This window comes from Trichomycterus rosablanca, chromosome 19 (genome assembly GCF_030014385.1).
Source record: "Trichomycterus rosablanca isolate fTriRos1 chromosome 19, fTriRos1.hap1, whole genome shotgun sequence".
Classification (NCBI taxonomy): Eukaryota; Metazoa; Chordata; class Actinopteri; order Siluriformes; family Trichomycteridae; genus Trichomycterus; species Trichomycterus rosablanca.
The window spans coordinates 1,661,355-1,684,122 of record NC_086006.1 but is presented as its reverse complement, the minus strand read 5'-3'; the positions used below and the strand labels follow the sequence as shown (position 1 = coordinate 1,684,122).

Sequence of the window (22,768 nt, the reverse complement as noted above, 5' to 3'; positions counted from 1 at the left end):
GGCTAGACGACCGAGTCAGAGCGTCTCCAAACCTGCAGCTCTTGTGGGGTGTCTCCCGGTCTGCAGTGGTACAAGGAAGGAACGGTGGTAAACCGGTGACATGGGCGGCCGAGGCTCAGTGATGCACGTGGGGAGCGAAGGCTGGCCCGTGTGGTCCGATCCAGCAGACGAGCTCCTGTAGCTCAAACTGCTGAAGACGTTAATTCTGGTTCTGATAGAAATACACCCAACACAATATTAGGAGGGTGGTCATAATGTTATGCCTAATCGGTGTATATAGTGGCTCTATTGCGAAGCCTCTGCGAGATTATTTACTCCTATCGGTTTAGAACCACTGAATAAATTGGACAGACCAAAACTCACCTAAATAGGAGACCAAGTGGATCAGTGTCAGGTTATTCTCATTAAAGAAATTCATTCAAACTCACAGAAATAACGCAGGAATTAATGGATTTAACTTAAATTTTATTAAAATAACCATTATGGAACAACAGTACGTACTAAAGTCTGCAATAAAATCTTCAGAAGTGAGCCGACCATCACTAAAGAGTCGAGGCGGTTTTGATATGTCGAGCGCTATTACAAAATGAACCTTAAAGAAAGAGGTCATTATTAAAATTAAAATCTAATTCACACGTTTTCCACTTTAACGTAATATAAATGTACTTGACTGGGGTCGGAGGTCTGAATCTTGCTTTTAGCACTAGAGCTACATGGCTGGATTAGAGAATCAGAGCTGCTCCTGCATTTAGGCATCGCAACAGTGGATCCTTCCGGTCCGGATACCTGATTCAGCACAGCTTTAACAACGGACTCCAGTTTTTACATCCTGATGCAACCCTGCTTATTTATTAAAGTCAGGAGCAGCTTGTCTGTTCGGCCTCCCCCCATCAGACATAGCCAATCACGTCTGTTGAAGCCCGGTCGGCCAATAGCGCCGCTGAAATTCAAAACATATATATCAGACCCCAAATACGTCAGACTATCTAAAATACGATATGAATTAGATTTTCTTTTTTGAAAGGCAGCTGAACACTCGAGTGTTTCGGGACGTACGTTACACATTTATCCAACCGTGAAACCGTGAAAATCGACTGAACGGTTATAAAAGTTCACACGCAAGACAAAGCAAAGTGATTGATAAGGTCTTTTTCTGTTTCCGAACATTCGATGGTCACAGCCGCACCTCTCCGCATCGACTGTCCTGAAATCACACAGGCTGCAAAAACAAAAAAGCTGCTCAGTTCCTTCCGTTCGGCAGAGCTACACGTCACGTCCACAACAGTCTCAGTTTCACTGTAACAATTTCTTACTGTAAATTTGTGAGTTTGTGAACGCGCCTGTGCGTCGCCTGACGTCGTTGATACGATCCGCTCGGGAAACGCGACTACACGAGGCGCAGGTCACCTCTAACGCTCGAGTGCATCCGAGTCTTTAAAAAAAACCTGACACGCGAGAGATTTCCCATCAGCCTCGGCTGAGCGGGTCAGAAGACGGGCAGCTTGGTGAAGGTTAAAGTGCAGGTGTTGATGTCCTCGGTGTGGGTGGCTCGGTGCAGCGACGGCTCCGAGGCGCTGCGGTTGATCTTGGGGAGCGAGTGCTGCAGCAGCTCGATGGACGACAGGATCTGAGGGAATCAAAACACCATCACTCTCAGTGATCTGAGATCTGTTCTACACCCAGCGTTCAGAAACACAATATCTGTAGAACAGAAGATAAACGTCTATGTAACGATCACTGCGGTACCTGTGGGAACAGAGGCCGTTCATCTTCGGATTTCTTAATGCAGTCGGCGACCAGGCGCTTCATGGCTTTGGGGCAGCTCTTATAGAGCTTGGTGAGATCTGGGGTCAGGTAACCGCTGCCAACCATGAAGATGATCTGCACACAGAACCCACAAAACACAAACATGAACACGAGTGGGTCAGATTAATGGCCCTTCAATACAACAATATAATGCAATATAGTATTGGTACAGGGTTTAGTATTTAATATAGTATTGATACAGGGTTTAGCATTTAATATAGTATTGGTACAGGGTTTAGTATTTAATATAGTATTGGTACAGTGTTTATTAAATGCTAAACCCTGAATCAATACTATAATAATTACTAAACACAGTACCAATACTATATTAAATGCTAAACCCTGTATCAATACTATAATAAATACTATAGTATTGGAACTGTGTTTAGTATTCAATGTAGTATTGGTACTGTGTTTAGTGTTTAATATAAGAACAATACTTTAGTATTCAATATAGTATGAGTACAGTGTTTGGTATTTCTAAATAGTTTTGGTACTTTTTTGGTAGTATTTAAGTGTTGGTACATGGTTTGGTATTTATTGTAATATTGGTACAGCGTTTGGTATTTATTACAGTACTAGTACTGGGTTTAGTGTTTAATATAGTATTGGTAATTCGGTATTCAATATATTATAGACAGTGTGTTTAAGTATTTAATATAGTATTGGTACAGTGTTTGGTATTTACATATAGTTTAGGTACTTACATAAATGTTTAGTCTTTAATAAAGTGTTGGTTAAGTGTTTGGTATTTCTATATAGTTTGGCGCTGTGTTTAGTCGTCAATAAAGATTTGGTACTTTGGTGTTCAATGTAGTATTGGTTTGTTTGGTATTTATATAGTATTAGTACTGTTTAGTATTTATTGTAGTATTGGTAAAATGTTTAGAATTTAATATAGTACTGGTACAGTGTTTGGTATGTAATGTAGTATTGATACTGTGTTTAGAGTTTAATATAGTATTGATACTTTAGTATTCAATAAAGTATGGGTACATTGGTATTTATAAATAGTTTCGGTACTCTAGTATTTAATAGTGTTAGTACATAGTTGCAATATAGTATTGGTACTGTGTTTATTATAGTATTGGTACTGTGTTTATTATAGTATTGGTACTGTGTTTCGTATTTGTTAAGTGTTGGGTACTTCGGTATTTATTACAGTATTGTTAGAGTGTTTGGTATTTATTATAGTATTGGTTTAGGCATTAAGCCAGATGAAATGAACTGCACACACTCAGACGGCAGCAGTGAGGAAGCAGGTCGGCGTGACTGAGTAGAATTTAGCGCTCAGCTTAGATTACAACATACATTCAGCTGGGTCAAAGTTCAAGCACAAGGCCACGACATGCGTTTTCTTTCTTTATATTTACACACACACACACACACACACACACACACACACACACACACACACACACACACACACACACACACACACACACACACACACACACACACACACACACACACACACACACCTGGTCTCTGATAGCTATGTTGGAATAAGGAAGCTCTCCGGTCATCAGTTCGTACAGGACGATGCCGTACGAGTAAACGTCTGACTGGAAACTGTACGGATTGTTGTCCTGCATTCGCATCACCTCAGGAGCCTGTGTGGGAGAATATGAATACAAACAATAATCAAACCAACACAACATTATTTATTATTAAAAATTCATTTCAAGTGGAACAGAAATCTGTACAGCATGTGATTACACAATTACTCTAGTTCAGAGAACTTTAAAGGCCTCCTTAATCACCGGCTCTGAACTGATTTTTAACGCTATCGAAACACTCACTCTAAGCATACGACCACAGTAAATGTTACTGAATGCTGACTAACCATCCATAATATGGATCCTGAGGGGTGCTCAACCTGGTGAGAGCCGCTCCACCGGGCCTTCACCGTGGCCAGGCCGAAATCCCCGATTTTCACCGTCAGGCCCTCGTGCAGGAAGATGTCTGTGTTCGAGTTAAAGCTGTACACGGTTCAAAATGAAAGCATGTTTATGTTTATAAAATCATTTCTTTAATTAGGAAACTCATTTATGGTGTAAAACTTTCATGACCGTGACCAAACAAAGTTCGAGGCCTCGCTCAGGGTCCCGATATTTTGGCAGTTTGGAGGTGGTGAGGACTAAACCGGCGTCTGATCACTAGTCCATCAATGTACAAAACAATACGCAATTCAGTATTGGAATATAAACCCGGTAATTCTGATGACCTGGAAAATAACCTCATGAACACTTGATGTAAATGACTGAGCCAAGGATTAAACCCAGGCCTATATGAACCTTGCTGGTGACGGGCACCAAATCTGCCAACTGTGCCACCCTGGATTGTTTGTGTTATCCTGTTTTCTTGTGCTTGTAACAGATCAGTCTGTGCCCGACATCCCTGCTCACTTTAGAACTTAAACACTCTCGTAAAGCTGCTTTTTCAGCCGGCTAAATGAACCATATCAGTCAGTGAGAAGGATACTGTTTGACTTCATGTCTCGGTGGATGATGTTCTTGGCGTGCAAGTAGCTAAATAAAGAGACACAAACATAATCACGTCAGCACTGTTCCAGAAACGAGCGCGTTAACGAGCAAGACAGACATCATAAGCCTGAATCGAGCGTCTGAGTGAAACTCACTCCATGCCCTGGGCCGTCTGCCTGGCGATGTCGATCAGCTGGAACATCTGGAAGTTGGTCTCCAGCACGTGGAGGTGTTTGTAGAGGCTGCTGCCCTCGCACCACTGCGTCACGATGGCCAGGTTATCTCTCGTCATGTAGCCCATGAACAGCAGGATGTTCACGTGTCTGGTCTTGCTGTGGATTCAGAGAGCAAAGGTCAAACACACAATCAGTACAGTGTGGCTACTGGCAGGCAAAGACAAAGACCCCCCCGTGGTGTCGTTTCAGAAACTCGGCCTCACCGTAGGACCGCGACTTCGTTGCGGAAAGCCTGGAACTGCTCCGGCGTGGGATCCGTCACTTTTAAAACCTTCACCGCCACGTCACCTGCAGGTCGGTCAAAAGAGAGAGCTTTTGGTAGAACGTCCAGACAGCAGTCGTGTTTAACATAGACTCACGGCTGTATCGCTCACCGTGCCATTTCCCTTTGTACACGGTTCCGAAGGAGCCCGAGCCGATTCTGGAGTGCAGCATGACCTCGCTGGCTTCGATCTCCCAGTAGTAGCTCGAGTCTCTCTTATCTCTCGGCCTCTGGAAGACGACCGGCAGCGTATTTCAGCAAAATGAAGAGAAATTGTTAACTGCTTACAATCATACATCTAAAGGTCAGTGTTATATTACATGGCTGAGTGTGTCGCGCATTTAGGAAACACTTGTTTGTTTATTTATTAGGATTTGAAGGTGATGTTTTCCACTTTAGTTCCATTAATGACAGGACAGGTAGCTACAGATTACTCATGGTTCATTAGTTCACCTAACGTACATGTCTTTGGACTGTGGGACGTAAGGAGAACATGCAAACCCCACACAGAAAGGATCCTGACGCCACTCCACCCGAGCTGGGATTTCGAACACATCGTATCGAATGTCAGCTCTGCCATCCGGCTGGGCTGGGCGGCTACATGAACAACGATCGGCTGTTGCTCGTACAGGGAGGGAGTCGGACGGGGGTTCCTTATGCCTGATGCAATTACGACCACTGCTGGCTGATTGTTGGGGGATCATGCTGATCAGGGTGTGTCTCTCCGTACACAAAGCTGATCCGCGGCTCTCCTCAGTCAGCAGTGGAGGGGAGGCGTAATGCAATCAGGGTAATTGGATATGACTAGATTAGGGAGGATAATAATCAGACCGTAATGGACAGAAGTATAATATAGATTTTTAGAGCAACCAAGTAAACATTGGGATGGAATATAAATAAAATAAACATATTCTATAGGGTGCATGTTTCTGTCAGCGCGGGGGCTTACAATTTTGTTTTTCTCCTGAGAAGTGAAGGACGACGCCCTCTCTTTCGGAGCTGGAGGGGGAGTTTTGGGCTGGTTCCAGCCAGTCGGACTTTGGTTCGGAGAACTACCTGCTGCATAAGAGCACAAAACGATCAAAAACAATATAATAAATAATTTTTTTTCCAAAAGAAGTGAAATCCATACGTGCATTTTATATTCTGGATTGTGGTTTCTCTCCTACCTGAGCCTTGACCGTGTCCATGACGTATCGCATCCTGCACACGGTAAAGAAAGAAATCGGTAATAAATACACTGATTTTAATTTCATAATGTTCATTACGTCTTATATTATTTACACACACGATATGGACAAAAGTATTGGGACACCCCTTCTAATCATTTAATCTATGTGTTTCAGCCACATCAATTGCTAACCGATGTAATAAATCAGTTAAATAAAGGAAATGATATGCTTTCAACTTTGAAGAACAGTTTAGGGAAGGCCCTTTCCTTTTCCAGCATAAAAGAAGCTCTATAAAGACATGAAGGAGCTTGATTTAAAGAAACTCCTGACCTCAGCCTGATTCAACAGCTCTGGAATGAACCGGAACTGAAACCGAACTCTTTCGTCTTTTGACATACTTATAATCAATATAGTGGTACTGATTTAAATAGATCACATAGAGGTCACTCTATTCTAACAGCATTTGTTTTTAAAATGGGACGTCCAACAAGCTCATGGTCAGGTGTCCGAATACTTTTGGACATGTAGTGTAGTAATAATACAATGCAATATCTACACATGCTGTGATCTTTTACAGCCTTTTTCCCCCACTATCAAGGTGGCAGTGCTGGTTATGGAGCACAAGTTCTCAGGGGGGGGTGTAAACTGGAGCGCTGCCGAGTTGGAACCTAACAAGTAAACACGGTGATGTGCCAAAGGTGCAGCATTGCACTACAGCCCTATTGGATCAGGTGACTTAGAGGCCATTGAATCCTCCATGGCTGGCGTACGGAGCCCATCTGTGGTGGAGCTCGTCGGCATGGCTTGGTTATTGAACCATGGCCTTCTGCCTTGCCAGATGTGGCCAGTAAAGGGGGCATGGAGGCGCAGATGATTAATGCTTCACCTCCTCTTTGTTGCCAGCTTGTTAAGGACTAATCAGCTCCAGGTGGAAGTGTTTCTATTCATCACGGTTCCTTCCTCACAGTGCCATGCTGGAATTCTCTTGAAACCGTGATTTCAGGCTCAGTCTAGGCTGGTTTTTTGATGGTGCATGTTGCTAGCACACTTTTATTTCTTCCTTCTGGGAACTAGGCCGACGTTGCAGTGTTTTTGAGCGTCACTAGGGATGAGGGAGCTGCCCTAGAGGTGGCAAGATGGCCCTGTTCCAGGTTGCAGCCAAAAAAGCAGCTTGTCATGTTGTGACAACCAGTTTTTATGTCTGCGCTGTCCCTTTTCTATCCACTTCCCCCGTTTCAGTCATTCATTTTGGCCACAGCTATTATTTCCCCATTGATCCCTTTTTTTGTGGCTTTTTAGCCACAGTATTGCTCTACGATGCTTAGGCATCCTGCACATTGGGTTCATTTTCACATTTTTCAAACCCCGGGGTGTGACCCACCCCATTAGATACCTGTACATGTAATGGCTTTGCTCCAGCAACAGCACCGGCACTGCGGCAGTGGAAAATAGAAAAGAGCTGCATAACGTCTGGTGAATCGAGGCCGAATCTGAAAGAACTACTTCAACTACAATCTAGCTAGAAGTGTTGAAGAGGCAAACAATACCTACTCTTCTCCTCAGACAAAACCGCCGACACCAGGAACTAGGAGAGGTGTTCAGGCAATCTAGCTACTCCACACAATGGCACATTGGCAGGAAAGTGAAGAGAAAAAAGGGGGAAATGAAGAGTGAGAGAGTGAAAAGAGAAATGCACAGTGCACTCAGTGAATTATTTAGAACCAGGACTGCAACAGAACACAATTTAGAATTGATATTAATACACTAACTGGTTTAACTGAGTATCACCGAGCCGTTAATGATCAAAATCTAACAAAACAGGTTGCAAGAGCAGTTTTTACCCCGGATGCGCATCCTGACGCAACCCTACTTATTTTTTCCAGGCTTGGGACCTGCACTAAGAGCGCACTGACCAGACAAGTGCACCCCCCAAAGTCTAGGCCCCCACAGACCCAGCCAATTGTGTCTGTATAGCACTGCTGATTCCTTCTTTTTTTCTATTTTATTTCTGCATTTTCTCTCAATCTAGCGTAGTCAGTTTGTCCTCCGCTGCTGGTGGATCCCTGATTGCAGTCGAGGTGGGTATATTGCTGCTCACGCCTCCTCCGACCCGCGCGCTGCCCTTAGCGGAACCCTTTTCCTCTCTATCTGCCAATCAGGGTCCTTACACAGCGTTCGAAGACCCCGCCCGCCCACATAGTCCGGTCATCCCACCCTAGCGGAACCGTGACTGCTGCAGGCACCGATTTTAACAGCGGTGAAAAGTGTGAAGAACAACATGAGGAGAAAGTTCCCAGCATGCAGTAGTTAGGAAGCATGAGGGGGCAGAGGCACGCCTGGGATCCCTGGTGCGTTCCCCCGCGTGGCTATTTGAAGAGCTTCTTAAAAAAGACACGAGGTGAGGACGGAGGACTTGGCGGCGGCTGCGTTACCTCGATCAGGCTGCTGTCGACGGGCAGGGCCGCGCTGACCATGTGCACGTTGGGGGTGGAGGTGGAGCGCTGCCTCTGAGAGAGCGCGCCGCCCGAGGGTGGGTACGCCGCGCCGTCGTTGAACGCGTGGGTCGAGTATCTGTGCTGCGAGCTGGAGAGGAAACGGAAAACGTCACCCGAGCGAGTTTTCTTTACACAATTTGTGGTCTTATATAAAATAAAACTGAGCCACTGATCCAGTAGTGTTTACTGAGCATCGATTCTGAACTCAATCCTGCACCGAGCTTCATAACAGAAAAAGCCAGACGTTCACCTGCTGGGTATCCTGCACATGGACTCCCTCATTCTCCTGGCGGTGTACGGAGGCAGCGTGGCACTTTCACCCGGGGTTGGAAATAACCTGTTAAAACTAGAAGATTCCAAATACGATGAGGATGATGATATACAACCACGTACACACTCATATCACTTGTTTACTTCGGTGGTGAAGAGGAGACAAACTGGGCTCACATGAGCTGCCTGATGTTGCTCCAGTCCAGACACATGGTGGGAACCTTGGTGCTGCAGTGCTCGTGGAACTTATACCCGCAGGTCTGGCAGCGGAAGCCGTTCAGGAGGAACTTCTGGCACATGTCACAGTAGGCCAACTTCAGAAATGTCTTCCGGACCTAAAAGCAAACACGGTGAATAAGTCCAGGGCTTTAAAATAAAACTCTGTTATCAATAAGATACAACAGTGAGGGGCGTGTGGGTGGTGCAGAGGTCTATGTAACTCCACAGCCGAATCTAGGAGGGGCTGGTTGGGTTCGAAGCCCTGCGATAGATCGATGCCCTGTCCGGGGTGTCCAACAGTGGCTGCATGGCAGAGCCTAGTTCTCATTCCAAATCTAATTCTAGTATTATTCACTATACACAACGCACCACATGCAGACCCCATCGTTACAGCAGAAACTTAGACTTACAAAGTTGTGTGTGGTCAGAGGCACATGGTCTAGCACCTCCACCCGCAGTTCCTCCCCGATGAGCAGGGCCGAGTCCGTGTTCCAGTCCATCCGAGACGTTTTACTGCAAAAAAAGACAGAAGTAAACACTAAACTCCATTACAAACTCTCCAACACGCAATAAAACCACGAATCTGTGAGCTGTTAAGTCTCCTTAACATGTATTTAACTGGCAAACGTATAAAGAAGTGATTTTATCAGTTTGGCTGAGCAAAATAGTAAAATAAATCAATAAAGGTTGGGATTAAGATTGACTGATTGCTTTATTTCTGCCTAAAAAAGAAAGTGCAGTGCATCACACGAACACGTCCACGTCAAAAATAAGAGTCAAAAGGTCAAATAATGTTCAAGTTACACCGTTTTCAAACACTCCACAATAAGCAGATGAATTAGGAACATGTGAGGGGATCTGTGATTGAGACTTATCAAAGAAAAGACGGGTCATGGCTCACCAGGTGAAGCAAAACTTCATGACAGAATCATCCATCATTTCTTAACACGATATTTTAAATCTTTCACCGTCAACTGCACATAATATTGTGAAAAGATTCAGGGAGCCCAGAGAAGTCTTGATCTGTGTGACCTCAGAAGGCACTGCATGACAAACCGTCACGCTCCAGTGATAAATATAGACACATGGTTTCAGGAGTACTTCGGAAACCTGGTATCAATTAACACAGTCTACCGCGGCGTCAAGGAATGCAACCTGGCCGAAACAGCCCGGTCCCAGCCTGTTCTTATCTGCACTGTGTATTGTTTTGCACTTGTGTTCGGTTTTGCCCCCTGGACCTGGAGGAATTGTATAGAACTGGAATGACAATAAAACTTCTCCTGAGCTATAGGAGAAAAAGCATCCGGTGTAAAAACTATGCCAAGTTTTGTATGGGGACCAGATCCGCTGTGGCCACGCCTTAATAAGAGAGCAGCCAAAAGGAGAAATAAAAAAATAAAAACAGATTTTACAAAACGTCCCAACTTTTCTATGCGGCAGGTGTGATTGTTTGGTCTGTGTATGTGCACCTACTGTACATAATATTGAGAAAAGATTTAGGGAGCCCGGAGAATTCTTGGTCTATGCTGCCATTGTTGACTTTGCGCTGCAATGAGTGTTTTTAACAATCTAAAAAAATGATCAGCGTTAATTTTCAGCGTTAGCATTTCACTCTGGCTGGTTTCTGGTTACTTCTATCGAGCAGCGCTGGCACAGAACAGATGGGTTGCGTCACATCTCAGCTGAGCGGTTTCCTCAGCGGAAGCCGCAGTTCGTGTCGGGTTTTTATTAGGGGTTACTCGGGGTCAGATTATGGGAGCGTACTCGCGCTGTAGCTTTACCGCGATACTTCGGTAGTAAACATCAGAACCGCTTAAACAGAACATCGAGAAATATAAATAAATGATATGAATTAAACCAGTCCGACACCATCTAGCACCAGCGCTTGTACCTCCGTTGGACGGCGTTGTGTTTGTAGACGGCGCAGCACTCGGGCTGAAGTCCTCGAACCTTCAGCGCCTTGATGAGGCAGCCGTGGAGAGTCATACCAGGCCGCGCATTCACCTACACACAGACAGCAGAAGGTGATTGGTTACCTAATTCCATTATTATTATTGAATTTTTTAACCACACAGAGCGCCAATCCATCGCAGGGCTTCGAATGTTCCCCCTCCCTTCAGACAAAGCCAACCATGTCTGTGTAGATGCCCGGCAGGCTGATAGTCAAGTCAAGCCAAGCCAAATGTATTTGTATGTGCATTTTTACAATAAACATCGTCTCAAAGCAACTTTACAGCATCCAGGACTGACAGACCTTAAAAAAAACCCTGATAGCACCACTGAGATTCGAACCCAGATCTCACTGGCGGTGGGTTAGCATACTAGACCGCTTCGGCACCCAAGTGCACCCTGCTTAGATCATGTACTGTTTTCATTGTGCAGTCAATCTAGCCTTATTTATCTGGACACTGATAAGACACCATGTAGATTCAATTACAAACCATGATTCAGGAGAACATGCCAAATGACTGACCTGCGACTACACAGCCCTACACACAAGGGTTCGTGGTAATGAATAGCCATTTCCAATTCCTTATTAATACAATTCCTCTGCTGACCCTCCCCCACCCTGCGTCAACTCGAGCCCAGTGTTTCCTGACGGAGCCAGACCCGCTGCGACCCTGACCGTGCTGAATCATGAGGAAAATGAAAACTCACCACGGTGCGCTGCTTGTTGGGCAGGTACACGCGGATGGTTTTGGAGTCGGGGATCTTGGAGTCTTCCGACGACGAGCGCCGCTGATAGGGAAACTCCTGCGCGGCGGTGGGGGAGATGCAGGGACTCTCCAGCGCGGACTCCTTCATCCCCAGCCCGTTGCTTAGGGTCTTCCAAGCTCCCTGGAGGTGCTCCATTGGAAAAGTGGACGAATCTGTGGAGCAGGACAGTGAGGAGGTGACCAGGACAGAACTGAAGCTACGTTCAGACAGTTCACTAAATTACTCTTATATTTTATTTTGATTAAAGATCTGAAACCATTTAATGTGACAAATACAGAAAACTTTATTGCAGCGCATGTGCAACATGTTAGTACGTTTAAATAAAATGACGACGCAGGTTTGTCATTTCTGCTCTGGTTAGTGAGCAGGGGATTTTGGAGCCGCCTTACAGGTTTTAAAAAGCCCCTTATAATGCAACATCATATTTCCCAAGGTCATTTTTCTGATTTCTAGTTTTTTTTAGACACAACAAGGAACCTATCAGGCTGTTATGCAAGAACTGCCCTCTTCTTTGTGGTCAGGGTCACTGTAATGACGACCTTGGAGCTGTTAAATACAGCTTTTTTAAGCGTTTCTTAAAAAAGAATCGGACAGGAATTTGAACAACCTGGTGTTCTGTACTGGTACGAACTGCCTAGCTGAGTCCACTTTATGATTCAGTACTGAGCAGTTGCATCAGCCTGGGTTTGTTCGTCCCCACACACAGAGGAACGGATCTGTAACCTGTCGGCATTCTAAGAATTATCTACCAGCATATAATGTTTATTTATTTATTTACTGAGTTGTTTCGTGCCGTGTTTACACAGTGGTTATATTCACAACAGGAAGTGTAATTCATTATCATCCGATATATAAATCTATAATCCTTGTCAAGCATCGTTCTAGTGTGATACACACCTGCATTCACTTCTTATACACACCTTCATACAATTTTAATGCACACCTCTATTCAATTCTTATACACACCTCTATTCAATTCTAATAAGACTTCTAATACACACCTATATGTAATTCTGATAGATTTCTGATACACACCTCTATATCATTCTGATACACACCTCTATATCATTCTGATACACACCTCTATATCATTCTGATACACACCTCTATATCATTCTGATACACACCTCTATATCATTCTGATACACACCTCTATATAATTCTGATACACACCTCTATATCATTCTGATACACACTTCTATATCATTCTGATACACACCTCTATATCATTCTGATACACACCTCTATATCATTCTGATACACACTTCTATATCATTCTGATACACACCTCTATATCATTCTGATACACACCTCTATATCATTCTGATACACACCTCTATATCATTCTGACACACACCTCTATATAATTCTGATATAATTCTAATATAATTCTGACACACACCTTTATATAATTCTGATATAATTCTAATATAATTCTGACACACACCTTTATATAATTCTAATATAATTCTAATATAATTCTGACACACACCTTTATATAATTCTGATATAATTCTAATATAATTCTAATACACACCTTTATATAATTCTGATATAATTCTGATACACACCTTTATATAATTCTGATATAATTCTAATATAATTCTAATATAATTCTGACACACACCTTTATATAATTCTGATATAATTCTAATATAATTCTGACACACACCTTTATATAATTCTGATATAATTCTGATATAATTCTGATACACACCTTTATATAATTCTGATATAATTCTAATATAATTCTAATATAATTCTGACACACACCTTTATATAATTCTGATATAATTCTAATATAATTCTGACACACACCTTTATATAATTCTGATATAATTCTGATACACACCTTTATATAATTCTGATATAATTCTAATATAATTCTAATACACACCTTTATATAATTCTGATATAATTCTGATACACACCTTTATATAATTCTGATATAATTCTAATATAATTCTAATACACACCTTTATATAATTCTGATATAATTCTGATACACACCTTTATATAATTCTGATATAATTCTAATATAATTCTAATATAATTCTGACACACACCTTTATATAATTCTGATATAATTCTAATATAATTCTGACACACACCTTTATATAATTCTGATATAATTCTGATACACACCTTTATATAATTCTGATATAATTCTAATATAATTCTAATACACACCTTTATATAATTCTGATATAATTCTGATACACACCTTTATATAATTCTGATATAATTCTAATATAATTCTGACACACACCTTTATATAATTCTGATATAATTCTAATATAATTCTGACACACACCTTTATATAATTCTGATATAATTCTGACACACACCTTTATATAATTCTGATATAATTCTAATATAATTCTGACACACACCTTTATATAATTCTGATATAATTCTAATATAATTCTGACACACACCTTTATATAATTCTGATATAATTCTGATACACACCTCTATATCATTCTAAAACTTAAATGTTTACACATTTGGGAGCAGGGCTCACTGAGCTAACTTAAGTACGCAGTAATTTATTGTATATTTATAAGGTATAATGTTTGTTGAAGGTTGTAAGAGTGTTAATGAGGGAATGATAACTGTCCTCACAGCCGCTTTTACCTGCTGACGTCCTTCATCAAATTAAGACGGTTAGCTCGTTAGCATGCTAAGCTAACGCCAAATATCTACGGTATTAACTTTTTAAGACCCGAAAAAAACCCACATTCGACAATTCTGTTCTTGAGCGGAGACGCTTAAACGTTTAATATCGGTGTATAAAGTGTTCAGTAAACACAACAGGAGAGATTTAAACGGTTTAAACTGAGAGTAAAGAATTAAAACTTACCAGTAAAAGTTTGAAAACTTCAGATCCGCCATAGTAGCTCAGTCAGCTCAGCGGTGACGTCATCAGCCGATTCAAATAGAGCCCAGCGGAGCTGTGAATAAGTTTACACCCCCCCCCCCCCCCCCCCCCCAAACCACTTTATATTTCACTGTTTCTAATCACAACTTTCACTCGTTAACATAATTTTCTTAGCAGTTCATCTATTAGATTTACTTTTACTAAACGCTTATTGTGGTCATGGTCGCGGTAACACAAGGCATCAAATCAAGGCAGACAGTCATTCTAATCCTTCATGTTCCATCAGTTAAACATTCACTTACATTCTGAATGGTGTTGGGTGTTGGGAGCAAACCAGAGAACCTGGAAAAACCCCAAACCGCTATAGGAGACTCCTCAAAAACAATGACAAGGCTCGAACCCAGGTGCCCAGGGCTTATGTTGGTATGTAACACCCACTCTACCCGATGTAGTGCATTATCACCTCAAATTACTCACTTTCTTAACCGCTTATCCAATTAGGGTCGCGGGCGGGGTGCTGGAGCCTATCCCAGCTTTTCAATGGGCGCAAGGCACACAGTAACACCCTGGACGGGGCGCCAGTCCATCGCAGGACAGACACACATACACACACACACACACACACACACACACACTCACTTTCTTAACCGCTTATCCAGTCAGGCTTGTGGGGGGTGCTGGAGCCTATCCCAGCTTTTCAATGGGTGCAAGGCACACAGTAACACCCTGGATGGGCAGCCCACACCCATTCACCTATAGGGCAATTCAGTGTCTCCAATTAACCTGACTGCATGTTAACCTGACTCCGGGAGCTCCCGGGGGAAACCCACGTAGACACGGGGAGAACATGCAAACTCCACACAGAAAGGACCCGGCCCGCTCGGCCTGGGGATCGAACCCAGGACCTTCTTGCTGTGAGACGACAGTGCTACCCACCGAGCCACCTTGCCATACCATCTCAATTAAAAAATAATAAAATCCCTTCTGGCACCCATCCAGGGTGATGCTCAACCAGCACATAGAATAGAATAGAATTGAATAGAAACTTTATGTGTGGTACTTCTCAACATAAATAAATCATATAAAAATAAATACAACAGCACCAAAAAAAAAAAAAACAACACATGACAACACACAGACATAAAACATGCAGTCCATAATAGCAGCATATAAGATTTGAGGTGCAAAGTGGCAAAAATTAGTTCTTAGGGGTTTGGGCAGGGGTGTACAGAGGGAGTACAGAGGGAGTATTTATTTATTAGGATCTTAATGGTTATATTGAACACAGTCATGGACAATCTAGTATCTCCAGTTCACCTCACTTGCACGTCTTTGGACTGTGGGAGGAAACCGGAGCACTTTTACGTAAACACGTAGACACAGGGAGAACATGCAAACTCCACACAGAAAGGACCCGGACCACCCCAGCTGGGGATCGAACCCAGGACCTTCCTGCTGTGAGGCGACAGTGCTACCCACTCTGGGGAAGAAGCCGTTCCTCAGCCAGGTGTGATGCTCGGATGTCCACAAACTATTACTGTGGTAGACTCTCCACAGAACAAACTAAAGCCAGCCAAAGATTAAATTCTTGTTTTTGTAATGTGCTTTAATAGACGTGAATCCCTGCAGTCGTGTTCCAAGATCTCTCAACAGTAGAGTGGAAGCTGGTATTGCAGCAAAAGGGGGGACTAACCCCCCAATAATGGGACGCTTAACCGACTGTCCACAAACTTTTGACCATGTCGTCGACACGTAGAGTGTCAGTGCTGGGAGAACACGTGATCTGATTGGTCAGTTCGAGTGGGCGGTGGTCTGGTTCCAGCGAATAAGTCAGTCGGAACGGACATGCGCAGATGGATCCGGTGTCAGGCGAAACGTCACGCTGAGGAGACGTGCGCATGCGCAAAGGGCATGTGGCGCAGAGGGCAGAGTGGGCGGAGTCAAACACAGCGAGTCATCTAAGCTTCAGGAGCGAAGCCTCAAAGGTGAGCATAAACTCTCATTAAACTCGCTTATTCATCCCGATTACTATCGTATCAGCTTTAAATGAATTGTTTCAACGAAATACGTCGTTAAACGTGCAAAATTCGGTAACAGGAACACGCATGAAAGTAAAGCACGTTGCTGGTAATGAGTGTGGTTAGCATGTGTGCTAACTGTGGCCTAGCGTTAGCACGAGCTGTAGCGCGTGGCCGCGCGCGCGATTATTCTCCGTGTTTACATTAGCGCGCGCCGAGGTCTTTATTCAACACTAAATATGTGCACTTTTACACAAAATGCGCTTAATTTATGCGAATAAAACCAACGTTTCGGTTTCGTGTGCATTTTAATTGACACAGTGTCACCGTGCACGAGTGGACGAAGGCCTACCTGCATGCACACTGTAGCACGAGCAAATCTAACAACAATTAACATGATTAAAAATACTAAATCGACAGTTTTCTTTATTTTTAAGCTGATATTACTTGCTGCAAAGCAGCACCAACATAATACACGCCCAACAGCGTTGTTTTAGCAAATTGTAGTACTTGAATTTGAGCAGTAATGCATGACTACACAAAGTAATGATTAACACGGGTCAGTGCGTGAGTAACATTTGGAAGCACACTATGCAAAATGGGATGCAAATTTATTTCAACCGACAACCTTATGGCGTCCTATTACAGTATTAAAACAGCACAGAGCTTCATTTTAACACGTCTTTATGATTTATTTAATAAGACTTGGTGAACATTGCAGTAATTCAGAACTAGTTCAGCATTCAGAACGTAGATTTATTATCTGACAATCATTAACTCCATAAATATAGATGCATTGGTTGTGTTAAAGCTTTCCTGTCAGCATGATCAGTCTTATTCTATCTATATACTGATACACAACGCAAAATCCAAATCCTTTCTGTTAAAAATAGATTAAAGAATACACACACATCCACATGTGCAAAATGCTGTGACCACCTTCCGTTTATAATTTCGATGTGTAATAGTTCCGTCGTTCATAAGTTTTAGTAAGATAAGCACATAATACAATTCTTTCTGTACGGCTTGAATAGGAAGAAACGCGCGCATGCGCACTGTGAGAGAGTCGCCCCTGAGTAGTCCTGTTATGGATTCACTGAATCAAGCATCATTATTTGTTCAAAATAAATAAAAAATGACCCTTTTAAATGAATAATCATTAATATCCCTATTGAGCACTTACTCATTACATGAAAAAAAACAAAGGAATGTATAATAACACAGATTAATGTAGATAATTAATTTATTACTACAGATTTTTTGAGGTAATTGAACATTTTATATTAAAAATTATATCTATTTATTTATATAAGTGTAATGTCATATAAAAAATACACAAAAATAACTGCTTTACAAAATATATGAAGTCTATTTACGGGTCACCACACGGATCATTTTGGTCTGGCACAGTTTCTACACCGGATACCCTCCTCCTTAATTCATCAGGGCTTGGGACCGGCACTGAGAGCGCACTGACAAGTCAAGTAGCCAAATAGCCAATCGTGTCTGTGACCGCACTGCTGGGATTCAACCCCAAATCTCAGCTGTAGTGGGCTACTCTACTTTACCAGCACAAAATAACACAAAACAAAGGATTTATTTATTTAGGTTTCTGAGGATTTAGTTGCTGAATTTGATCCGTTCGTATGTAAGCTGATCCGTGTAGCTGGACGTCTAGTTTTAGTTGTAGGAATTCAGTGTGGCTAATTCAGTAGGAACCAATTTAGCCGGTCCAGCCACATGTTCTTGTCACTCCGCTCTGATTTACATCGTGCTAAAAGCGGTGCTTGTACGGCTAGTCCCAAGCCCTTAGTGCTACACATATGTATATATATATTGTATTTGTGCAAAAATTCCATTTTGGCCTTTTCTAGATCATGGATATGAATACCAGTGAGTGTTTTGGATGCGGCCGCTCTGGGCACTGGGTGAAGAACTGTCCCAACGCGGGCCGCGGGCGTGGCAGGGGCAGAGGTCGAGGAAAGGGTGAGTACACGAGCACGAGCCCTTCAGGTTGCTGCTGATGTCTCAGCTACGTGATGTTGACTCTGGGTTTGACTCTGCACAGATCTCTTCTGCTACCGGTGTGGAGAGCAGGGTCACATCGCCCGGGACTGTGAACAGACCGAGGATGGTGAGACACCCCACATACGTTCACACTTTCCCTGTGTTTGTCCGTGCTATGAAGTCGTTCATGCGTCTGGTCTGTTACAGCGTGCTACAACTGCCACAGGAGCGGCCACATCTCCCGGGACTGTAAGGAACCCAAGAAGGAGCGCGAGCAGTGCTGCTACAACTGCGGTAAAGCCGGGCACGTGGCTCGAGACTGCGACCACGGCACCGAACAGAAGTGTTACTCCTGCGGCGGGTTCGGACACATCCAGAAACTGTGCGACAAAGTCAAATGCTACCGGTACGTCCTTCTACTGCTCAGTGTGAGAACGGTAAACAAACCTAGTGACCCGCCCTGCCCCCCAGTACCCCCCCCCGATCAGCTGCCTCAGTACAGAGGATTCTAATCAGGCAGATTATTTAGACACTCTACTTTCAGCTTACTGTCCCCGACGAGCCCCAATTTACAAATAAACGACACCGGTGCACCTTTATACAGATTACACGTCACTGAGAATTTATTTACATGTGAAAGGAACTCCGTTGGTTGCTCCGCGTTATATCCGTCCGCCACGTTTGTAGTTCTCTGTGAGGGAAGTCGTGCCGCACTGCATGCTGGGATTGCCCCCAGCGCTGAGGAGGCGTCGCACGATCATCACTCAGGATTAAGGCGCCTCATCTAAGAATTTAGACACGCCCTGTTCTCGGGAGTGTAGGATGACCTAGAGATCACTATGGTCAAAAGTGTTTGGACACCCCTTTTAGTTAATTCAGCCTGAACAGTTGCTAACAGGTGTAATAAATCGATCGTATAAAGGAAATATGCTTCCAACTTTGCATAAACAGTTTAGGGAAGGCCCTTTCATGTTTTGGCATGGATAAAAGCCTAGTTTAAAGAAACCCCAGTGGCCTGCAGAGATACTTCGAAGTCTTGTGAGAAGCAGATCACTTTTAATACAGTTGCTTTCGAAATGGGACGCCCAGCAGGGTCATGGTCAGGCGTCCGGATACTTTTGGTCATAAACAGCACTTCTGCTTTCAAGTTTCAGAGTTTTATTTGTCACATACAGGTCACACGTGGTATAACTAGGAGTGAAGTGCTTGTTCATAACTGCTCGCTTGTGTCTTTCAGGTGCGGCGAGATCGGCCACGTGGCGGTGCAGTGCAGCAAAGCCAGCGAGGTGAACTGCTACAACTGCGGCAAGACGGGTCACCTGGCGCGGGAGTGCACCATCGAGGCCTCGGCGTAAGCGCCGCTCCCGTTCGCCCGCCCCTCCTTTCTCACATTGATGGTTGGCTGTATCATTTTCTCGGAATCCTCTTCATCGGCCGGCGCCCCGTCCCGATCCGGCGAGCCGCTCCACACGCTCACACCAATAACGAAAACAAGGGGGCTGGAAAAAAAATTGTGGGTTGTTTTTCTGCGTTCGGGTTAAAAGGCGCGTTTCATTTTGGGTCGAGGGGTCTGTATAGTGCTTCGTTTAACCTCCCCCTGAAGATCGGCGACGGCGTGCTCGTGTAGGACCTCGACGCTCAGAGCCTCCGCAGGCCATCAGGAAGCCTCGATTTATTTTTTTTGATTGTTTGTTTGACTGTTTTTCGAATAAAGTTGGGAAAATACGACTCGGCTTAAGAGAGAGTACGACTGGATAACCATTCGCGCGCGCGCACACACAGGGATTCATCTTAACCTTAATCCGGCCCCGCCCAGATCAAGAAAACGTTCCGTAATAACGCCGACGACGCAGAATTTAGAAATAATGAGAAATCCTTCGTTCTTTTGGTCTTTTTTTGGTTTCGTTTTTTCAATTTTGACTTGTTTTGTACAGTCGTCAGTTTGTGAGTTGCGCAAACGTCGCTCGTTATCGCCTAAATTCCCACAATAAAAAAGAATAACAATAATTTCTATCTTATATAAATGATCAAGACCAGTAAGCTTGTGGATTTCTGGCTGATTTGCTAAAGCAGAACGTTTCTCACAGAGGAAAAAAAAAAAAGAACCTAAAAAATCAGATGTTATTTTTGTACGATATCACTCGGACTGTAAGATTATCATTTCGCTTGTACTCGGTTTTTAAGTCGGAAGGAAGTTCGGATGCAAACGTGAGTCCTGTAACATAGAAAATGTAATTTTAAACTATCAATAAAGCTGGAGGAGGATCGAGAGCCTGACTGTGTTCGTGTCTCTTTCTTATTTTTATTCGTTTTATTCAATTTGCTTGAATCGCGGTGGCTCTGGCTCTGGCAGTTACGCCAAGTTCACACTACACGACTGGATCTCTTGCAGTCGGGAGTCTTTCAAGTCGGTGTGGCTCTCACACTACACGATTGACCGGCGAGAGGGGGATTCACACGACACCATCCATCACCGGGAGCAATCGCAGGCGAGCTTCTCTGCTCTCCCAAATTACGTTTAGTCACGAAAACACGCGCGAGAAGTGACGAGGGGTTTAGTGACACCACGTCCAAAAATGCGCGTCAACAGTGAGCGAGAGATCTAAGCTGTTCTCTGATGTGCAGCGTAAAAGCGAAGAGGAAAAATAAATTAATCTGAGTGGATTGGGCTGCGTGTCCAGCAGGGGGCGTCTGTTCTGTTCTATAGTGAGTTGGAGGTTAATAAATAGTTTCGCAATGCAGCGTTGGTATGATGGTCGTGTGTGTGCTGATGTATTCTGATATAAACTATATTATGCCCCTGCCCTTCACCTCACACCGTATCTTGCGTTCTCATTGGCTGTTCCACATAGCACTTATTGCCAGTTGGGCAACTCGTATCCAGATATTGGACATGCTAGATATCTCTCTTCAGTCGCCGAGCGCTCGGATCGATAATCAGAAGGATGCCGGTTCAAGCCCTACCCCAGCCAAGTTGCCACTGTTGGGCCCCCCGAGCAAGGCCCTCAACCCTCAATTGCTCACACTGTATTCAGTTATGATTGTAAATCGCTTTAGATAAAAGCAAATGCAAACGTGAGTAATCATGTCTGTATGTAGACGCCTGACTGGTCGATAGCACCAGCTTTTCTGACCAACCATTTGAGTACTGTATGAATCCTTTGACAGAATGGGCACACATTTCCATATAGCTGGAACGGTCACACGGAGGTCGCTCTATTTTAGTACAGTTTGTTTCGGACTGGGACGTCCAGCATGCTCATGGTCAGGTCGCCTCCTAAAACATGCCAGTAGGTAGATTTGCTGTTTTCAGGACAACGATGAATATGTCCCGCCCTGTCCTTCAGGATCAGGATAACATGGTTATTCAAGATCATTGAATGCAGCTTTTATGTGACCCTGAAGAGCAAAGGATGATGGGAAATGCGGTCCAGTCTCAGATTCACATTTCTTTGATCTTGATGTTGTGCTGCCTGTGCAGCGTGTCGATGATCTGCGGCAGGATGTCCATGTCCAGCAGGGGTCTCTCCAGCTCCCCGTTGGCGTGACCCATACCCCTTACCCTCGCCCTGTGTTTGGGTTTGAGCGAGCGCAGAGATTCGGCCTCGAAGCCGGCGTGCTTCTCTCCGATGCCCAGAGTAAACGATAATCCTTTAGCCAGGCGCAGACACCAAACCAGCAGCGCCACGAGGACGCTCAGCATGAACCCCGCTGCCAGGTTATAACCGGTACCCGGACACGGGTTCCTCACGCAGCCCGAGAGCTCGGCCTCGCTCAGACTCGCCACCGTCCTGCGCGCCAAGGCCGCCGGACTGGCACACGTGGGCTGCGCTCTGACCGCGGCCCCGTTCCTCCGGAGCCAGAGCCTCAGGTACTGAATGTTACAGCCGCAGTGAAACGGATTCGCCGACAGATCCAGCAGACGGAGGGACTGCAGCGTGTCCAAGTGACCCGGCGGCACCGTGCTCAGACGGTTGTTCTGTAGATGGAGCTCCGTGGTCTGAACCGGGAAGTCTGGGATCCTCCGGAGACCCTGTGAGCTGCAGTTGATCCGTCCATCTGAGAACGGAGCGGTGCACCTACAGGAGGCCGAGACCGCCGGCGCCAACGCCGAGGTCAGAAGAAGAAGCAGAAGCACGGCGGAAGCGGGACTGAAGGTCGTTCCAAACGTGTGGAAGGTGTAGATCGAACAGAGCAT

The 22,768-nt window shown here is 44.1% G+C and overlaps 3 protein-coding genes across 6 annotated transcripts; 1 reads left to right on the top strand and 2 right to left on the bottom strand.

The window, feature by feature from the left end:
* Positions 1 to 444: 444 nt before the first annotated feature.
* raf1a (Raf-1 proto-oncogene, serine/threonine kinase a) lies at positions 445 to 14,615 on the bottom strand. 4 transcript variants are annotated; one of them, XM_063016148.1, is made up of 18 exons: positions 14,528 to 14,615; positions 11,605 to 11,816; positions 10,838 to 10,950; positions 9,357 to 9,459; positions 8,905 to 9,062; positions 8,708 to 8,803; positions 8,395 to 8,545; positions 7,514 to 7,573; positions 5,960 to 5,993; positions 5,740 to 5,849; positions 4,903 to 5,020; positions 4,732 to 4,816; positions 4,448 to 4,624; positions 4,291 to 4,337; positions 3,653 to 3,771; positions 3,288 to 3,419; positions 1,747 to 1,881; positions 445 to 1,627 (listed from the first exon to the last, which is right to left on the bottom strand). In XM_063016148.1, the coding sequence occupies exons 2-18, from the start codon at positions 11,797 to 11,799 to the stop codon at positions 1,487 to 1,489; spliced, it is 1,974 nt and encodes a 657-aa protein (XP_062872218.1). In that variant the 5' UTR covers positions 11,800 to 11,816; positions 14,528 to 14,615; the 3' UTR covers positions 445 to 1,486. The 4 variants fall into 4 exon arrangements, with proteins under 4 accessions (XP_062872218.1, XP_062872219.1, XP_062872220.1 ...); XM_063016149.1 differs by having other exon boundaries at positions 5,740 to 5,846; XM_063016150.1 differs by lacking the exon at positions 7,514 to 7,573.
* Positions 14,616 to 16,444: 1,829 nt separating this feature from the next.
* On the top strand, positions 16,445 to 20,017 carry cnbpa (CCHC-type zinc finger, nucleic acid binding protein a). Its single transcript, XM_063014993.1, has 5 exons — positions 16,445 to 16,530; positions 18,438 to 18,549; positions 18,632 to 18,697; positions 18,778 to 18,976; positions 19,808 to 20,017. Exons 2-5 carry the CDS (start codon positions 18,441 to 18,443, stop codon positions 19,923 to 19,925), a joined length of 492 nt encoding a protein of 163 aa, XP_062871063.1. The 5' UTR covers positions 16,445 to 16,530; positions 18,438 to 18,440; the 3' UTR covers positions 19,926 to 20,017.
* gp9 (glycoprotein IX platelet) lies at positions 19,712 to 22,768 on the bottom strand. The gene has a single exon (XM_063016002.1). The coding sequence runs from the start codon at positions 22,766 to 22,768 to the stop codon at positions 22,013 to 22,015; it is 756 nt and encodes a 251-aa protein (XP_062872072.1). The 3' UTR covers positions 19,712 to 22,012.